At 38.1% G+C, this 20,465-nt stretch overlaps 1 protein-coding gene and 1 long non-coding RNA gene across 4 annotated transcripts in view; both read right to left on the bottom strand.

The window, feature by feature from the left end:
• The window catches only part of LOC133639753 (CSC1-like protein 2), a 67,321-nt gene that overhangs the window by 29,228 nt on the left and 17,628 nt on the right, over positions 1-20,465 (bottom strand). For 2 of the 3 annotated variants that reach the window (XM_062033337.1, XM_062033338.1), the window contains exons 2-4: positions 8,893-9,104; positions 8,742-8,821; positions 2,293-2,383 (exon numbers count right to left, since the gene is read on the bottom strand). In XM_062033337.1, coding sequence (XP_061889321.1) covers positions 2,293-2,383; positions 8,742-8,821; positions 8,893-9,060 — 339 coding nt within the window. In that variant the 5' untranslated portion in view covers positions 9,061-9,104. Of the gene's footprint in view, positions 1-2,292; positions 2,384-2,950; positions 2,990-8,741; positions 8,822-8,892; positions 9,105-20,465 lie in introns of all 3 variants that reach the window. The other variant, XM_062033339.1, reaches the window with a different exon arrangement.
• On the bottom strand, positions 6,548-8,735 carry LOC133639754 (uncharacterized). Its single transcript, XR_009823854.1, has 3 exons — positions 6,982-8,735; positions 6,816-6,898; positions 6,548-6,779 (listed from the first exon to the last, which is right to left on the bottom strand). It is a non-coding gene; the product is annotated as an uncharacterized LOC133639754 (long non-coding RNA).

Raw genomic sequence — 20,465 nt, 5'->3', positions numbered from 1 at the left:
TCCCCCATATATATATATATATATATATATATATATATATATATATATATATATATATATATATATATATATATATATATATATATATATATATATATATATATACTGCTTAGCGTTTAGCAGGTAAGCATCAGGCAGCGGACTCTCCCCAAATGATAATAAACACTTCCCAGTCAACTACTAGTAACATCACTATGAGCCCGTTGACCTTCTAGAAACTTAAACTGCAGCTCAGCTCACTCACAGTCCTGGCTTGAGGTGAAGGCTAATTAGCTTTTAGCGTAACGTTAGCTCATTTTGCGGTGTGTGTGTGTGTGTTACGGACAGCAAAGCCCTGTCTGTCTGTTATTTCACTTGACCTTTTTCTGTGTTGATTGAGCTGTGTTGAAGCAGCAAAAAAGGACTTTATGTTAAATGAAGAGTTTCTGTCTCTGATAGTTGATATAATAATGTAAGTGCATCATTAAGCCTACATGAACTCCATGGTGTTCAGGGATGAATAGTCTCTCCTATTGCTATTGTACTATTTTTTCAGCTACGGTTACATTAATCATTAGTAATGGAGCAGCCTAGTTTTGAATGGCAGGGTCCCTGCTATCACATGTTGATACAAATATAACATTTACATAATAAAAATCAAATGCTGTAATAAATTAAGCATGATGAGTTGACTTGAAACTGTTTAATGTTGCACTTTTTATATGTAGAAGAAAAGTTTTGTCATTTTATTTAATCTGAGCAACAACTTGAGGCAGTTTAATGTTGATTAACGTGGACAGAATTATTATAGTGTTCCCAATGTTAAAAGGATAAAGCCATTGTTTACAAATTTGGTAAATAAATAACCAAAAAATTTATATTTTGTTGTTTTCTTACTGTACCTGAAAATGAACCGAATCGTGACCTCGAAACCGAGGTACGTACCGAACCCAAATTTTTGTGTACCGTTACACCCCTAATATATACATATACACACACACACACACACACACACACACACACACACACATACACACACACACACATATATTAGGGCAGTAGAGTGCTGACATGTTGGTAGTCAGAATGTCCCACAGGAACATTTTTAAGTGTTTTACTCAACTGCAAGTCATTAAAACTTGCTGAAAAGAAGTATATTCAAAATGTAGTACACACATCTCTCATCTTGCAAACAAGAAGAAGAACGAGAATAAGGAGAAGAAGAAGAACGAGAATAAGGAGGACAAGAAAAGAAGGAGAATAAGGAGAAGAAGAAGAAAAAGGAGAATAAGGAGGAGAAGAAGAAGAAGGAGAAGAAGAAGAATAAGGAGAAGAAGAAGAAGAAGAAGAAGAAGAAGAAAAATGAAAAGAAGGGGAAGAAGGAGAAGAAGAAGAAGAAGAAGAAGGAGAATAAGGAGGAGAAGAAAAGAAGGAAAAGAAGGAGAAGAAGAAGAAGAATGAGAAGAAGAAGCAGGAGAAGAATAAGGAGAAGAAGGAGAATAAGGAGGAGGAGAAGAAGAAGAAGAAGAAGAAGAAGAAGAAAAAGAAGAAGAAGGAGGAGAAGAAGAAGAAGAAGGAGAAAAAGAAGAAGGAGAAGGAGAAGAAGAAGGAGAATTAGGAGAAGAAGAAGAAGAAGGAGAATAAGGACAAGAAGAAGCAGAAGAAGAAGAAGAAGAAGAAGGAGAATAAGGAGGAGAAGAAGAAGAAGAGGAAGAATAAGGAGGAGAAGAAGAAGAAGAAGAAGGAGGAGGAGAAGAAGAAGCAGAAGAAGAAGAAGAAGAAGAATAAGGAGGAGAAGAAGAAGAAGAAGAGGAAGAATAAGGAGGAGAAGAAGAAGAAGAAGAAGAAGAAGAAGAAGGAGGAGAAGAAGAAGAAGAAGAAGGAGAATAAGAAGAAGAAGAAGAAGAAGAAGAAGAAGAAGGAGAAGAAGAAGAAGGAGAAGAGGAAGAAGAAGAAGAAGGAGAAGAAGGAGAAGGAGAAGAAGAAGAAGGAGAATAAGAAGAAGAAGAAGAAGGAGAAGAAGAAGAAGAAGAAGAAGGAGAAGAAGAAGAAGAAGGAGAAGAAGAAGAAGGAGAATAAGAAGAAGAAGAAGAAGAAGGAGAAGGAGAAGAAGAAGAAGAAGAAGAAGAAGAAGAAGAAGGAGAAGAAGAAGAAGAAGGAGAAGAAGGAGAAGAAGGAGAATGAGAAGAAGGAGAAGAAGAAGAAGGAGAAGGAGAAGAAGAAGAAGAAGAAGGAGAAGGAGAAGGAGAAGGATAAGGAGAAGAAGAAGAAGAAGAAGGAGAAGAAGGAGAAGAAGAAGGAGATAAAACTGACATTGTCACGTTGTTCCAGGTCCACAGAGCTGGAGACGGAGGTGAGACGTTCGTAGCGATCAGGAGTGTCTGAATGCATCGCTGACGCCACACTGGGGAGAACACAACACAATATTAGCTCTGTCACATGACCACTCTGTCACATGACCACTCTGTCACATGACCACACTGTCACATGACCACTCAGTCACATGACCACACTGTCACATGACCACTCTGTCACATGACCACTCTGTCACATGACCACACTGTCACATGACCACACTGTCACATGACCACACTGTCACATGACCACACTGTCACATGACCACTCTGTCACATGACCACACTGTCACATGAACACTCTGTCACATGACCACACTGTCACATGACCACACTGTCACATGACCACACTGTCACATGACCACTCTGTCACATGACCACTCTGTCACATGACCACTCAGTCACATGACCACACTGAGGACACAACACAATGTTCAAGTTAGCTATCACCTAGTCACATGACCACACAGGGGCGGAGCTAATGTCATCCAGCTAGCTGTCTTCAGGTCACAAGCTAACTGGCTAATACGCCACTGGGACACACACACACACATACACACACACACACACACACACACACACACACACCCACACACACACGTACACACACAGGTTACCTTCTGACAGGCTCATAGTTATCTCGGTCCCGTCTTCGGCTGAATAAATGTTCATGATAGGAAGAAGTTGTTAGCATGCTAACATTATTGACATTGTTCCCTTTTTTTGCACTTGTGTGTTACCATGTGACCCCTCATGGACACATTTGACCCTGGAACAGACCTTTTCCTTTTGTGAAGGTGGACCGTCATACACAATAGATATCATAATAATACTAATAATACTTACACAATAATAGTAATTATATAATAACAATAATATTAACACTTATATTATAAAATAATAACAATAATAATTATAATATAATCACAATATAATCACAATCATAATAGTAATAACATAATAATACTAATAATATGATACTAATAAAATAATAATAATAGTAATAATATAATATTAATAGTGATGATATATTTATAGTAATAATACAATAAAAATTATTATAATAATGATAGTAATAATATAATACTAATACTAATATACTAATACTAATAATAATATAGTAATGATAATATATGTTAAAAATGATAATAACAACAACAATAATAATAATAATAATAATAATAATAATAATAAAAAAATAGTATTAGTAATGATAATAAAAAATTAATAATGATAATACCAACAATAATAATAATGATAATAATATAGTATTAATAATAATAATAACAATAACATAATAGTAATAATGATAATACCAACAATAATAATAATGATAATATTATAGTAATAATAATAATAATAACATAATAGTAATAATGATAATAACAACAATAATAATAATGATAACAATATAATAATAAAAAGATAATAATAATAAGAGTAATACTAATAATATAATAATAATGATAATATAATATTAATAATGATAATAATAATAATAATAATATAATAAAGACAACAAAAATAAAGTAGAGTGTTCCCTCTATGTTCACAGTTATGTTCCAGACCTTTGAGGTACTTCTTGATTTACATACTTTATTTGAATACTTGCATTTCTACTCAAATATCTATGTACTCCATGTACTTTAAAACCTAGGTTCTCAGTAGTACTTTCAAATCTATGTACTCAATAATACTTACAAATATATGTACTCAATAATACTTTCAAATCGATGTACTCAGTAGTACTTTCAAATCTATGTACTCAATAATACTTATAAATATATGTACTCAATAATACTTTCAAATCGATGTACTCAGTAGTACTTTCAAATCTATGTACTCAATAATACTTATAAAAAATATGTACTCAATGGTACTTTCAAATCTATGTACTCAACAATACTTTCAAATCTATGTACTCAATAATACTTTCAAATATATGTACTCAATAATACTTTCAAATCTATGTACTCAGTAGAACTTTCAAATCTATGTACTCAATAATACTTATAAAAAATATGTACTCAATGGTACAAATATATATGTACTGTATATATATATATATATATATATATATATATATATATATATATATATATATATATATATATATATATATATATATATATATATATACGGTATGAATATATGTATATATATATATAAATATACCTGTATATATATATATATATATATATATATATATATATATATATATATATATATATATATATATATATATACGGTATGAATATATGTATATATATATATAAATATACCTGTATATATATATATATATATATATATATATATATATATATATATATATATATATATATATATATATATATATATATATATACATATATATATATATATATATATATATATATATATATATATATATATATTAGTATACTTTACTCCATTCCTTCCTTCTTAATCTCCTTCCTTCCTTCTTAATTTCCTACCTTCAGTGCTTCCTTCCTTCCTTGCTTTTTTCCTTCCTTCGTAATTTCCTTCCTTCCTTCCTTCCTTCCTTCCTTCCTTCCTTCCTTCCTTCCTTCCTTCTAAGGCCATGTCTCCACTAAGTAGTTTAAAGGAATAATAATTGAGTGTTTAAGGTTCACCTCCTCAGACAATGTTAGTCAGCCCTTTATTTCTTAGCTTTGTGTGGACTCATTCATCCTTTACACTTCTTCTATATGTGCAGACACTTCTTCTACATGTGCAGACACTTCTTCTACATGTGCAGACACTTCTTCTATATGTGCAGACACTTCTTCTACATGTGCAGACACTTCTTCTATATGTGCAGACACTTCTTCTACATGTGCAGACACTTCTTCTATATGTGCAGACACTTCTTCTACATGTGCAGACACTTCTTCTACATGTGCAGACACTTCTTCTATATGTGCAGACACTTCTTCTACATGTGCAGACACTTCTTCTACATGTGCAGACACTTCTTCTACATGTGCAGACACTTCTTCTATATGTGCAGACACTTCTTCTACATGTGCAGACACTTCTTCTACATGTGCAGACACTTCTTCTATATGTGCAGACACTTCTTCTACATGTGCAGACACTTGTGGAAATCACACATGAATACCTGTTAGGTCATGTTGTTTCCTGTGCATGTGTACTAGGTCATGTTGCTTCCTGTGCATGTGTACTAGGTCATGTTGCTTCCCCCGCATGTGTACTAGGTCATGTTGCTTCCCCCGCATGTGTACTAGGTCATGTTGCTTCCTGTGCATGTGTACTAGGTCATGTTGCTTCCTGTGCATGTGTACTAGGTCATGTTGCTTCCCCCGCATGTGTACTAGGTCATGTTGCTTCCTGTGCATGTGTACTAGGTCATGTTGCTTCCCCCGCATGTGTACTAGGTCATGTTGCTTCCCCCGCATGTGTACTAGGTCATGTTGCTTCCTGTGCATGTGTACTAGGTCATGTTGCTTCCCCCGCATGTGTACTAGGTCATGTTGTTTCCCCCGCATGTGTACTAGGTCATGTTGCTTCCTGTGCATGTGTACTAGGTCATGTTGCTTCCCCTGCATGTGTACTAGGTCATGTTGCTTCCTGTGCATGTGTACTAGGTCATGTTGCTTCCTGTGCATGTGTACTAGGTCATGTTGCTTCCTGTGCATGTGTACTAGGTCATGTTGTTTCCCCCGCATGTGTACTAGGTCATGTTGCTTCCTGTGCATGTGTACTAGGTCATGTTGCTTCCCCTGCATGTGTACTAGGTCATGTTGCTTCCTGTGCATGTGTACTAGGTCATGTTGCTTCCTGTGCATGTGTACTAGGTCATGTTGCTTCCCCCGCATGTGTACTAGGTCATGTTGCTTCCTGTGCATGTGTACTAGGTCATGTTGCTTCCTGTGCATGTGTACTAGGTCATGTTGCTTCCCCCGCATGTGTACTAGGTCATGTTGCTTCCCCCGCATGTGTACTAGGTCATGTTGCTTCCCCCGCATGTGTACTAGGTCATGTTGCTTCCTGTGCATGTGTACTAGGTCATGTTGCTTCCTGTGCATGTGTACTAGGTCATGTTGCTTCCCCCGCATGTGTACTAGGTCATGTTGCTTCCCCCGCATGTGTACTAGGTCATGTTGCTTCCCCCGCATGTGTACTAGGTCATGTTGCTTCCCCCGCATGTGTACTAGGTCATGTTGCTTCCTGTGCATGTGTACTAGGTCATGTTGCTTCCTGTGCATGTGTACTAGGTCATGTTGCTTCCTGTGCATGTGTACTAGGTCATGTTGCTTCCCCCGCATGTGTACTAGGTGGCATTGTTGTGTGTGGACAAAGATAAGGTTAGGTGTGATTTACCCTGGATAACCTTATCCGGCTTAGTGTAAACGGGGGCCTTAACTTCCTTCCTTCCATGCTTCCTACCTTCATTCTTAATTTCCTTCCTTCCATGCTTCCTACCTTCATTCTTAATTTCCTTCCTTCCATGCTTCCTACCTTCATTCTACCTTCTTTCTTAATTTCCTTCCTTCAGTGCCTCCTACCTTCCTTCTTAACTTCCTTCCTTCCATGCTTTCTACCTTCATTCTACCTTCCTTCTTAATTTCCTTCCTTCCATGCTACCTACCTTCATTCTTAATTTCCTCCCTTCCATGCTTTCTACCTTCCTTCTTAATTTCCTTCCTTCAGTGCCTCCTACCTTCCTTCTTAACTTCCTTCCTTCCATGCTTTCTACCTTCCTTCTTAATTTCCTTCCTTCCATGCTTCCTACCTTCCTTCTTAATTTCCTTCCTTCCATGCTTCCTACCTTCATTCTTAATTTCCTTCCTTCCATGCTACCTACCTTCCTTCTTAATTTCCTTCCTTCCATGATTCCTACCTTCCTTCTTAATTTCTTTCCTTCCATGCTTCCTACCTTCCTTCTTAATTTCCTTTCTTCCATGCTTCCTACCTTCCTTCTTAATTTCCTTCCTTCCATGCTACCTACCTTCCTTCTTAATTTCCTTCCTTCCAGGCTTCCTACCTTCCTTCTTAATTTCCTTCCTTCCATGCTTTCTACCTTCATTCTTAATTTCCTTCCTTCCATGCTTTCTACCTTCCTTCTTAATTTCCTTCCTTCAGTGCCTCCTACCTTCCTTCTTAACTTCCTTCCTTCCATGCTTTCTACCTTCCTTCTTAATTTCCTTCCTTCCATGCTTCCTACCTTCATTCTTAATTTCCTTCCTTCCATGCTTCCTTTCTTCTTAATTTCCTTCCTTCAGTGCCTCCTACCTTCCTTCTTAATTTCCTTCCTTCCATGCTTTCTACCTTCCTTCTTAATTTCCTTCTTTCCATGCTTCCTACCTTCATTCTTAATTTCCTTCCTTCCATACTTCCTTTCTTCTTAATTTCCTTCCTTCCTTCTTTACTTAATTCCATCCTTCTTCACTTCCTTCATTCCTTCCTTTAACTTCCTTCCTTCATTGCTTCTTTCTTAATTTCCTTTCTTCCTTCATTCCTTCCTTCCATTAACTTCCTTCCTTGCTTCTTTCTTAATTTCCTTTCTTCCTTCATTCATTCCATCTTTATTCCTTCCTTCCTTTCATTAACTTCCTTCCTTCTTAATTTCCTTTCTTCCTTCCTTCCTTCCTTCTTTGCTGCTTCCTTCCTTCAATCCTTCCTTCTTTCCTTTTTTCCTTCCTTTTTTAACTTCCTTCATTCCTTCCTTCCTTTAACTTCGTTCCTTCCTTGCTTCTTTCTTAATTTCCTTTCTTCCTTCTTTACTTCCTTCCATTAACTTCCTTCCTTCTTAATTTCCTTTCTTCCTTCATTCCTTCCTTCCTTGCTGCCTTCCTTCCTTCTTAATTTCCTTTCTTCCTTCAATCCTTCCTTCTTGCCCGTATTCCTTCCTTTCTTTAACTTCCTTCCTTCCTTCTTAATTTCCTTTCTTCCATCAATCCTTCCTTCTTTCCTTAATTCCTTCTTTCTTTAACTTCCTTTATTCCTTGCTTCCTTCTTAATTTCCTTTCTTCCTTCAATCCTTCCTTCTTTACTTTATTCCTTCCTTTCTTCAACTACCTACATTCCTTGCTTCCTTCTTAATTTCCTTTCTTCCTTCCTTTCTTTAAGTTCCTTCCTTTTATTAACTTCCTTCCTTCCTTGCCGCCTTCCTTCCTTCTTAATTTCCTTCCTTCCCTTGAGCAAGGCACTAATCATCTCCACTGATCTTGAGGTAAGAAAAGAAGATTAAAGAAAATCAATAGAAGAAATATACATATAATTTTAAAGAAAGAAACCTGAAATCAAATATTGATTATTGTCAAGAATATTTCTAGTCCAATAAAAATATAAAAGTATGTTTCCCAAAGTCTTTTAAATAGAACAAATCTTGCTGGAGAAGAAAAGTCCAAATCTTTGGAAAGGGTAAAAACCAAAAGGTTTTACCTGTCGGCGTCGGTGACCAGCGCCAGACGGCCGTAGTCCCAGGCCACCTTTCGCAGGATGGAAAAGACGAAGAGCAAGACCTGAAGACAGAAGACCACAAGATGAGTGAAGAATGCTGGCGAGTGGCTTTTAGTCCCGGGTGAGGTCTGACCAGGAAGCACATGAAGTCCAAGGCCAGGACCGTAGGCACGCCCCCAAAAGGCAGACCCTGCAGCACGGTGCTGCGGATCCTGGCCGAGTAGCAGTAGTCCTTGGAGCCGCTGTCGGACGAGCAGTTGTCCTGGGCGCCGCACGCCTGGCCGCCGCCCACTGTCGCCATGGTGACTGTCTGGACTCGCTCAGCACCGCATCCTCAGTCCCCACCTGAAGAAGACGCACACATTACAGGAAGAAAGGTCCCAGAAAAGGACTATGCTAGCAACAGGTTAGTTGGAGCGACACCAGGACCAGAACCAGGACTAGGACCAGCAACCTGTTCTGATCCAAAGAATCAGTTGAAAATAAAGAAGTTTCTAACATGAAAGCATTAAAGTTCCTATTTTCTTCTTGGCCACCAAGCCAGTGGACCCAGGGAAGCACCCACAGGACACAGAGACTGAGGGACATGGTCCAGTACTTTGTCCAAGTCCACAAAGCACATGACCACCAGTGTAGAAGTGAGGTTGACACCCAGGCATGTGACACCTAGTGGATCCCAGGGTGACATTCTAGGCAATGATAGTCATGTGACACCCAGTGGATCCCAGGGTGACATTCTGGGCAATGAAAGTTATGTGACACCCAGTGGATCCCAGGGTGACATTCTGGGCAATGATAGTCATGTGACACCCAGTGGATCCCAGGGTGACATTCTGGGCAATGAAAGTCATGTGACGCCCAGTGGATCCCAGGGTGACATTCTGGGCAATGAAAGTCATGTGACGCCCAGTGGATCCCAGGGTGACATTCTGGGCAATGAAAGTCATGTGACGCCCAGTGGATCCCAGGGTGACATTCTGGGCAATGAAAGTCATGTGACGCCCAGTGGATCCCAGGGTGACATTCTGGGCAATGAAAGGCATGTGACACCCAGTGGATCCCAGGGTGACATTCTGGGTAATGAAAGGCATGTGACGCCCAATGGATCCCAGGGTGACATTCTGGACAATGAAAGTCATGTGACGCCCAGTGGATCCCAGGGTGACATTCTGGGCAATGAAAGTCATGTGACGCCCAGTGGATCCCAGGGTGACATTCTGGGCAATGAAAGTCATGTGACGCCCAGTGGATCCCAGGGTGACATTCTGGGCAATGAAAGGCATGTGACACCCAGTGGATCCCAGGGTGACATTCTGGGTAATGAAAGGCATGTGACGCCCAGTGGATCCCAGGGTGACATTCTGGGCAATGAAAGTCATGTGACGCCCAGTGGATCCCAGGGTGACATTCTGGGTAATGAAAGGCATGTGACGCCCAGTGGATCCCAGGGTGACATTCTGGGCAATGAAAGTCATGTGACGCCCAGTGGATCCCAGGGTGACATTCTGGGTAATGAAAGGCATGTGACACCCAGTGGATCCCAGGGTGACATTCTGGACAATGGAAGTCATGTGACGCCCAGTGGATCCCAGGGTGACATTCTGGGCAATGAAAGTCATGTGACGCCCAGTGGATCCCAGGGTGACATTCTGGGCAATGAAAGTCATGTGACGCCCACTGGATCCCAGGGTGACATTCTGGGCAATGAAAGTCATGTGACGCCCAGTGGATCCCAGGGTGACATTCTGGGCAATGAAAGTCATGTGACGCCCAGTGGATCCCAGGGTGACATTCTGGGCAATGAAAGTCATGTGACACCCAGTGGATCCCAGGGTGACATTCTGGACAATGAAAGTCATGTGACACCCAGTGGATTCCAGGGTGACATTCTGGACAATGAAAGTCATGTGACACCCAGTGGATCCCAGGGTGACATTCTGGACAATGAAAGTCATGTGACACCCAGTGGATCCCAGGGTGACAATCTGGGCAATGAAAGTCATGTGACACCCAGTGGATCCCAGGGTGACATTCTGGACAATGAAAGTCATGTGACACCCAATGGATCCCAGGGTGACATTCTGGACAATGAAAGTCATGTGACACCCAGTGGATCCCAGGGTGACATTCTGGGCAATGAAAGTCATGTGACACCCAGTGGATCCCAGGGTGACATTCTGGACAATGAAAGTCATGTGACACCCAATGGATCCCAGGGTGACATTCTGGACAATGAAAGTCATGTGACACCCAGTGGATCCCAGGATGACATTCTGGACAATGAAAGTCATGTGACACCCAGTGGATCCCAGGGTGACATTCTGGACAATGAAAGTCATGTGACACCCAGTGGATCCCAGGGTGACATTGACTAACTACACTAGAGCAAGCCCGGTCACAGGCAATTACAGAGTCTGTTAGTCCGAGTGAGGAGTCAGTTAAGCTAGAACTAGCCAGCGCCAGGCTGGATAATCCCTGCACACATAGCAATTCTCTTAGAATAATATACAACTCCATCCATCCATCCATTTTCTACCGCTTATTCCATTCGGGGTCGCGGGGGGCGCTGGAGCCTATCTCAGCTACAATCGTGGGCAGAAGGCGGGGTACACCCTGGACAAGTCGCCACCTCATCGCAGGGCCAACACAGATAGACAGACAACATTCACACACTAGGGACCATTTAGTGTTGCCAATCAACCTATCCCCAGGTGCATGTCTTTGGAGGTGGGAGGAAGCCGGAGTACCCGGAGGGAACCCATGCAGTCACGGGGAGAACATGCAAACTCCACACAGAAAGGCAGAGATTGAGGCCGAGATTGAACTCACGACTACTCAGGACCTTCGTATTGTGAGGCAGACGCACTAACCCCTCTGCCACCGTGCTGCCCTCACAACTCACATAATGTTTTTTCTGCAGTGACTGTGTCAGAGGTAGACATGCATTCTACTGAGGTGGCTAACTATGATGCATTCAGTTTATCGCAACACAAAGCAAACAATCTGAAGATTCCCGTCATATCAATTCCTAGATATGGTTGAAACTATTTAAAGTGCACTACGCAAAATAAACGCAACATTATTAATATTACTACTACGGATAACTTTAACAACAATTCCTCAAAACAGCCCAATACCTATAATATGGGCTTTTTAAACATAAGATCATTGTCTCACAAAACATTCTTAGTTAATGAGGTCATTAGAGACAACAATCTTAACGACATTGGTCTTAGCGAAACCTGGCTCAAACTAGACTAATTTTTTGCGCTGAATGAGGCATCTCCTCCTAACTATACGAATGCGCATATTGCCCGTCCCCTTAAAAGGGGTGGGGGGTTGCACTAATATACAATGAAAACTTTAACCTTACCCCTAATCTAAATAATAAATATAAATCATTTGAGGTGCTTACTATGAGGTCTGTCACACCGCTGCCTCTCCACCTGGCTGTTATCTACCGCCCCCCTACCGCCCCCCTGGGCCCTATTCGGACTTTATCAGTGAATTCTCAGAGTTCGTCGCTGATCTAGTGACGCACGCCGACAATATAATCATAATGGGGGACTTTAATATCCATATGAATACCCCATCAAACCCTCAGTGCGTGGCGCTCCAGACTATAATTGATAGCTGTGGTTTTACACAAATAATAAATGAACCCACACACCGCAACGGTAATACGATAGATCTAGTGCTTGTCAGGGGTGTCACCACCTCCAAAGTTATGATACTCCCGTACACTAAAGTAATGTCCGATCATTACCTTATAAAATTCAAAGTTCTGACTCATTGTCAACAAGCTAATAATAATAATAATAACTACTATAGCAGCCGCAACATTAATGCTGCCTCAACGATGACTCTTGCTGACCTACTGCCTTCGGTAATGGCACCATTCCCAAATTATGTCGGCTCTATTGATAACCTCACTAACAACTTTAACGACGCCCTGCGCGACACCATTGATAGTGTAGCACCGCTAAAGCTAAAAAGGCCCCTAAAAGGCGTACCCCATGGTTTACAGAAGAAATTAAAGCTTATAAATGATCATGTAGAAAGCTGGAACGTAAATGGCGCGCGACTAAACTTGAGGTTTTCCATCAAGCATGGAGTGATAGTTTAATAACTTATAAACGCATGCTTACCTTAGCTAAAGCTAAATATTACTCAAATCTCATCCGCCTCAACAAAAACGATCCTAAATATTTGTTCCGTACAGTAGCGGTTATTCATCCTCTGCTCAAAAGACCTAACCTCCATCCTGACCTCATGGTAAACTACCGACCGAAAAAATAGTTGCACAGCAGCTAAATGAACACTTAGTGACTAACAATCTCTGTGAACCTTTTCAATCCGGTTTCAGGGCAAATCACTCTACGGAGACAGCCCTCGCAAAAATGACTAATGATCTATTGCTAACGATGGATGCTGATGGACGTGTTAGCTTTCACTGTTATGCTGATGACACCCAACTCTACATGCCCCTAAAGCTGACCAACACGCCGAATTGTAGTCACCTGGAGGCGTGTCTTAATTACATTGAACAATCACCTGGAGGCGTGTCTTAATGAAATTAAACAACCACCTGGAGGCGTGTCTTAATTAAATTAAACAATCACCTGGAGGCGTGTCTTAATGAAATTAAACAATCACCTGGAGGCGTGTCTAAATGGAATTAAACAATGGATGTGCGCTAACTTTTTGCAACTCAATGCTAAGAAAACAGAAATTCTGATTATCAGTCCTGCTGGACACCGACACCTATTTAATAATACCACCTTAAAGGCCTACTGAAAGCCACTACTACCAACCACGCAGTCTGATAGTTTATATATCAATGATGAAATCTTAACATTGCAACACATGCCAATACGGCCGGGTTAACTTATAAAGTGACATTTTAAATTTCCCGCTAAACTTCCGGTTGAAAAACTCCTTTGGATGATGACGTATGCGCGTGACGTAGCCAGTAGAACAGAGGTATGGCTCCCCCATTGAGGCCAATACAAAAAGCTCTGTTTTCATTTCATAATTCCACAGTATTCTGGACATCTGTGTTGGTGAATCTTTTGCAATTTGTTTAATGAACAATGGAGACTGCAAAGAAGAAAGCTGTAGGTGGGATCGGTGTACAAGCGGCTGGCTGTAGCAACACAACAAGAGGACTTATTTGGATAGCAGACGCTCTAGCCGATGCTAGCCACCAACCGATGCTAGCCGCCAACCGCATCTGTGATCGGGTGAAGTCCTTCGTCGCGCCGTCGATCGCTGGAACGCAGGTGAGCACGGGTGTTGATGAGCAGATGAGGGCTGGCTGGCGTAGGTGGGGCACTAATGTTTTTATCATAGCTCTGTGAGGTCCGGTTGCTAAGTTAGCTTCAGCGTCGTTAGCAACAGCATTGTTAAGCTTTGCCAGGCTGAGAATTATTAACCGTGTAGTTACATGTTCATGGTTTAATAGTATTGTTGATCTTCTGTCTATCCTTCCAGTCAGGGGTTTATTTACTTTGTTTCTATCTGCATTTGAGCCAGATGCTATCACGTTAGCTCAGTAGCTAAAGAGCTTCGTCGATGTATTGTCGTGGAGATAAAAGTCACTGTGAATGTCCATTTCGTGTTCTCGACTCTCGTTTTCAAGAGGATATAGTATCCGAGGTGGTTTAAAATACAAATCCGTGATCCACAATAGAAAAAGGAGAGAGTGTGGAATCCAATGAGCCAGCTTGTACCTAAGTTACGGTCAGAGCGAAAAAAGATACGTCCTGCACTGCACTCTAATCCTTCACTCTCACGTTCCTCATCCACGAATCTTTCATCCTCGCTCAAATTAATGGGGTAATCGTCGCTTTCTCGGTCCGAATCGCTCTAGCTGCATTGAAAACAATGGGGAAATATGAGGAGGTGAACAACTGACTACGTCACGCTACTTCCGGTACAGGCAAGGCTTCTTTTTATCAGCGACCAAAAGTTGCGAACTTTATCGTCGATGTTCTCTACTAAATCCTTTCAGCAAAAATATGGCAATATCGCGAAATGATCAAGTATGACACATAGAATGGATCTGCTATCCCCGTTTAAATTTAAAAAAAAAAATTTCAGTAGGCCTTTAACATTTGACAACCAAACAATTATACACCTATTTAATAATACCACCTTAACATTTGACAACCAAACAATTATACACCTATTTAATAATACCACCTTAACATTTGACAACCAAACAATTACACACCTATTTAATAATACCACCTTAACATTTGACAACCAAACAACTATACACCTATTTAATAATACCACCTTAACATTTGACAACCAAACAATTATACACCTATTTAATAATACCACCTTAACATTTGACAACCAAACAATTACACACCTATTTAATTAATACCACCTCAACATTTGACAACCAAACAATTATACACCTATTTAATAATACCACCTTAACATTTGACAACCAAACAATTACACACCTATTTAATTAATACCACCTTAACATTTGACAACCAAACAATTATACACATATTTAATTAATACCACCTTAACATTTGACAACCAAACAATTATACACCTATTTAATTAATACCACCTTAACATTTGACAACCAAACAATTATACACCTATTTAATAATACCACCTTAACATTTGACAACCAAACAATTATACACCTATTTAATAATACCACCTTAACATTTGACAACCAAACAATTACACACCTATTTAATTAATACCACCTTAACATTTGACAACCAAACAATTACACACCTATTTAATTAATACCACTTTAATATTTGACAACCAAACAATTATACACCTATTTAATAATACCACCTTAACATTTGACAACCAAACAATTACACACCTATTTAATAATACCACCTTAACATTTGACAACCAAACAATTACACACCTATTTAATTAATACCACCTTAACATTTGACAACCAAACAATTATACACCTATTTAATAATACCACCTTAACATTTGACAACCAAACAATTATACACCTATTTAATAATACCACCTTAAAATTTGACAACCAAACAATTACACACCTATTTAATAATACCACCTTAACGTGTTACCCACATATGCGGTCCTCTCCAAGGTTTCTCATAGTCATTCACATCGACGTCGCACTGGGTTGTGAGTTTTTCCTTGCCCTTATGTGGGCTTTGTACCGCGGATGTCGTTGTGGCTTGTGCAGCCCTTTGAGACACTTGTGATTGATCACCCTTGATCGTCCCCTGGGAGGTGAGAGGAGCAGTGAGCAGCAGCGGTGGCCACGCCCGGGAATCATTTTTGGTGATTTAACCCCCAATTCCAACCCTTGATGCTACATTATTCATTAGTAATGTAGCATCCTAGTTTTGAATGGCAGGGTCCCTGCTATCACATGTTGATAACAATATAACATTTACATAATAAAAATCAACTACAGGCTTCCCAAATGCTGTAATTAATTAAGCATGATGAGTTGAACATATGTCAGCATGTAGCCCCACTTTTAACTTTTTCAATTGCGTATTGCAAACGCTTATTTACAGTAAGTCATTAATTTGACTTAGTCATTATTTTGTCTTAGTAAGTCAATATTTACTAAGTCAAAATAATGACATACTTAGTATCTCAGGTAACTAGGACTGTTTTGTGTTTTGTTTTTACTTTACGGACAAAATATCGAGATATATATCGTATATTGCCATTCAGCATATGGAGCGGAAAACACAACCAAAAATTGTAGGCTTCTTCACGCGACGAAGCCGGCCTACTTCACCACAGTTTGTAGTCTATTGCCCCCCCAGGCAGCGATGAGATGGAGACGTGATGGCGGTGACAGGCCAAATTACACTGTTCCTTACACCCACCCAGCCACTTCCCCGTCTCCGTCCGCCTGTCCCGGGCGACGCCCCTGTCCCTCTGGAGAGACACCTCCTTAACTAACAAATTTTCTGGGGGACCACTGTATATATATATATATATATAAATATATATATATATATATATATATATATATATATATATATATATATATATATATATATATATATATATATATATATATATATATAAGACAAACTACATTTCTATCCTTTCCGGTATTTCATTGAAAAAAAACAGCACACTGGCACCATACTTATTTTGATTATTGTTTCTCAGCTGTTTGTACATGTTGCAGTTTATAAATAAAGGTTTATTTAAAAAAAAAAAAAAATGTTTTAATTATTTTTTTTTTTTTTTTTAAAAGCCTCTGCGCATGCGCATAGCATAGATCCAACGAATCGATGACTAAATTAATCGGCAACTATTTTTATAATCGATTTTAATCGATTTAATGGATTAGTTGTTGCAGCCCTAATATATATATATATATATATATATATATATATATATATATATATATATATATATATATATATATATATATATATATATATATATATATTAGGGCTGCAACAACTAATCCATTAAATCGATTAAAATCGATTATTAAAATAGTTGCCGATTAATCGGCAATGACTAAATTAATCGGCAACTATTTTTATAATCGATTTAATCGATTAGTTGTTGCAGCCCTAATATATATATATATATTAGGGCTGCAACAACTAATCCATTAAATCGATTAAAATCGATTATTAAAATAGTTGCCGATTAATCGGCAATGACTAAATTAATCGGCAACTATTTTTTATAATCGATTTTAATCGATTTAATGGATTAGTTGTTGCAGCCCTAATATATCAATCAATCAATCAATCAATGTTTATTTATATAGCCCTAAATCACAAGTGTCTCAAAGGGCTGTACAAGCCACAACGACATCCTCGGTACAGAGCCCACATATATATATACATATATATATATATATATATATATATACATATATATATATATATATATATATATATATATATATATATATATATATATATATATATATATATATATATATATATATATATATATATATTAGGGCTGCAACAACTAATCCATTAAATCGATTAAAATCGATTATTAAAATAGTTGCCGATTAATGACTAAATTAATCGGCAACTATTTTTATAATCGATTTTTATTATATATATATATATATATATATATATATATATATATATATATATATATATATATATATATATATATATATATATATATATATATATATATATATATATATATATATATATATATATTTATTAGGGCTGCAACAACTAATCCATTAAATCGATTATTAAAATAGTTGCCGATTAATTTAGTCATCGATTCGTTGGATCTATGCTATGCGCATGCGCAGAGGCTTTTTTAAAAAATAAAATAAAATAAAAAAATTGTTTATTTTTTTAAATAAACCTTTATATATATATATATATATATATATATATATATATATATATATATATATATATATATATATATATATATATATATATATATATATATATATATATATATATATATATATTAGGGCTGCAACAACTAATCCATTAAATCGATTAAAATCGATTATTAAAATAGTTGCCGATTAATTTAGTCATCGATTCGTTGGATCTATGCTATGCGTAGAGTTTTTTGTTTTTTTTTTAATTAAAAAAAAATATATATATATTTTTTTAAATAAACCTTTATTTATAAACTGCAACATTTACAAACAGCTGAGAAACATTAATCAAAATAAGTATGGTGCCAGTATGCTGTTTTTTTCCAATAAAATACTGGATAGGATAGAAATGTAGTTTGTCTCTTCCATCCGATTATTAATCGATTAATCGAAGTAATAATCGACAGATTAATCGATGATCAAATTAATCGTTAGTTGTATATATATATAAATATATATATATGTATATTTATATATACAGTATATTAGGGGTGTGGAAAAAAATTGATTCGAATTCGAATCGCGATTCTCACGTTGTGCGATTCAAAATCGATTCTCATTTTTAAAAAATCTATTTATTTATTCATAATTATTATTATTATTATTATTTTTTTTTTAAATTAATCAATCCAACAAAACAATACACAGCAACACCATAACAATGCAATCCAATTCCAAAAGCACAGCAACACTCAGAACTGCAATATACAGAGCAATTGAGAGGAGACACAAACACCACACAGAACAAACCAAAAGTAGTGAAACAAAAATGAATATTATCAACAACAGTATCAATATTAGTTACAATTTCAACATAGCAGTGATTTAAAATCCCTCATTGACATTATCATTAGACATTTATAAAAAATTTAAAAAAGAACAAAAAAATAAACAATAGTGTCACAGTGGCTTACACTTGCATGGCATCTCATAAGCTTGACAACACACTGTGTCCAATATTTTCACAAAGATAAAAATAAGTCATATTTTTGCTTCATTTAATAGTTCAAACAAATGCACATTATTGCAATCAGTTGATAAAACATTGTCCTTTACAATTATAAAAGCTTTTTACAAAAATCTACTACTCTGCTTGCATGTCAGCAGACTGGGGTGGATCCTGCTGAAATCTATGTATTCCATGAATAGACAATCCTTTTGAATCGGGAAAAAAAATCGTTTTTGAATCAAGAATCGTGTTGAGTTAAAAAAAAAAATCGATTTTGAATCGAATCGTGACCCCAAGAATCGATATTGAATCGAATTGTGGGACACCCAAAGATTCACAGCCCTAATATATATATATATATATATATATATATATATATATATATATATATATATATATATATATACACACACAAGATGGCGCTGCTCCGTTCGGCTGCCTCTCCACGCTCTCGTCACAAGATTTGTGTATTTTGGTTCATTTGTGTAGTTTTTTTGGTTTGTTTTACTTCGACCAACGGCACAACAATTGTTTACGACCGACAGACTCTTTTGGACATAAATTCAAAAACAACTCACCAACTTCAACGAAGCTCGGACCTGTTGAAGGAACTGCCGGCAGAATTGAGAGTCCATCCTAATGCCGGTAACAACAGCAAAGGACAATGGTGGACACACCATAGATACCGTGGCAGCCGAGGGGGAATAAGGAACCGCGTGAGAAGACGTGCGAGCCGGACGCCTCTCCCTTCTATCCTGCTCTCCAACGTCCAGTCAATTGAGAACAAGCTGGACGACATCAGGGCGAGGATTAAGTTCCAGCGGGACATCAGGGACTGTAACGTCCTGTGTTTCACGGAGACCTGGCTCACACCGGAGGTTCCAGACCACGCCATCAGTCTGGAGCCCTTCTCCGTGTACCGGAGCGACAGGAACGAGTCGTCGGGGAAATCGAGAGGCGGAGGCGTGTGTTTTATGGTGAATAAACACTGGTGTGGACCGAGCAGTGTGGAGAAGATAGGGGAACACTGCTCACCGGACCTGGAGTTTGTCATCATCAAATGCCGCCCGTTCTACCTACCAAGGGAGCTAACATCAGTTATACTCATCGGTGTATACATTCCACCCCAGGCCAACGTTGAGACCGCGCTTTCAGAGCTCTACAACCACGTAAATAAACTCCAGACAGCTCATGTTGATGCTGCTATTGTGGTTGCTGAGGACTTTAATAAGGCCAAACTTAAAACGGTATTACCAACGTTTTACCAACATGTGACCTGTCCTACCCGAGGCGATAATATACTAGACCACTTTTTGATTGATTGAGACTTTTATTAGTAGGTTGCACAGTGAAGTACATATTCCGTACAATT

This window comes from Entelurus aequoreus, linkage group LG22 (genome assembly GCF_033978785.1).
Source record: "Entelurus aequoreus isolate RoL-2023_Sb linkage group LG22, RoL_Eaeq_v1.1, whole genome shotgun sequence".
In the NCBI taxonomy this organism is placed as follows: domain Eukaryota; kingdom Metazoa; phylum Chordata; class Actinopteri; order Syngnathiformes; family Syngnathidae; genus Entelurus; species Entelurus aequoreus.
Note: the sequence above shows the minus strand (reverse complement) of the source record. Positions and strands in the feature narration are given on the sequence as shown.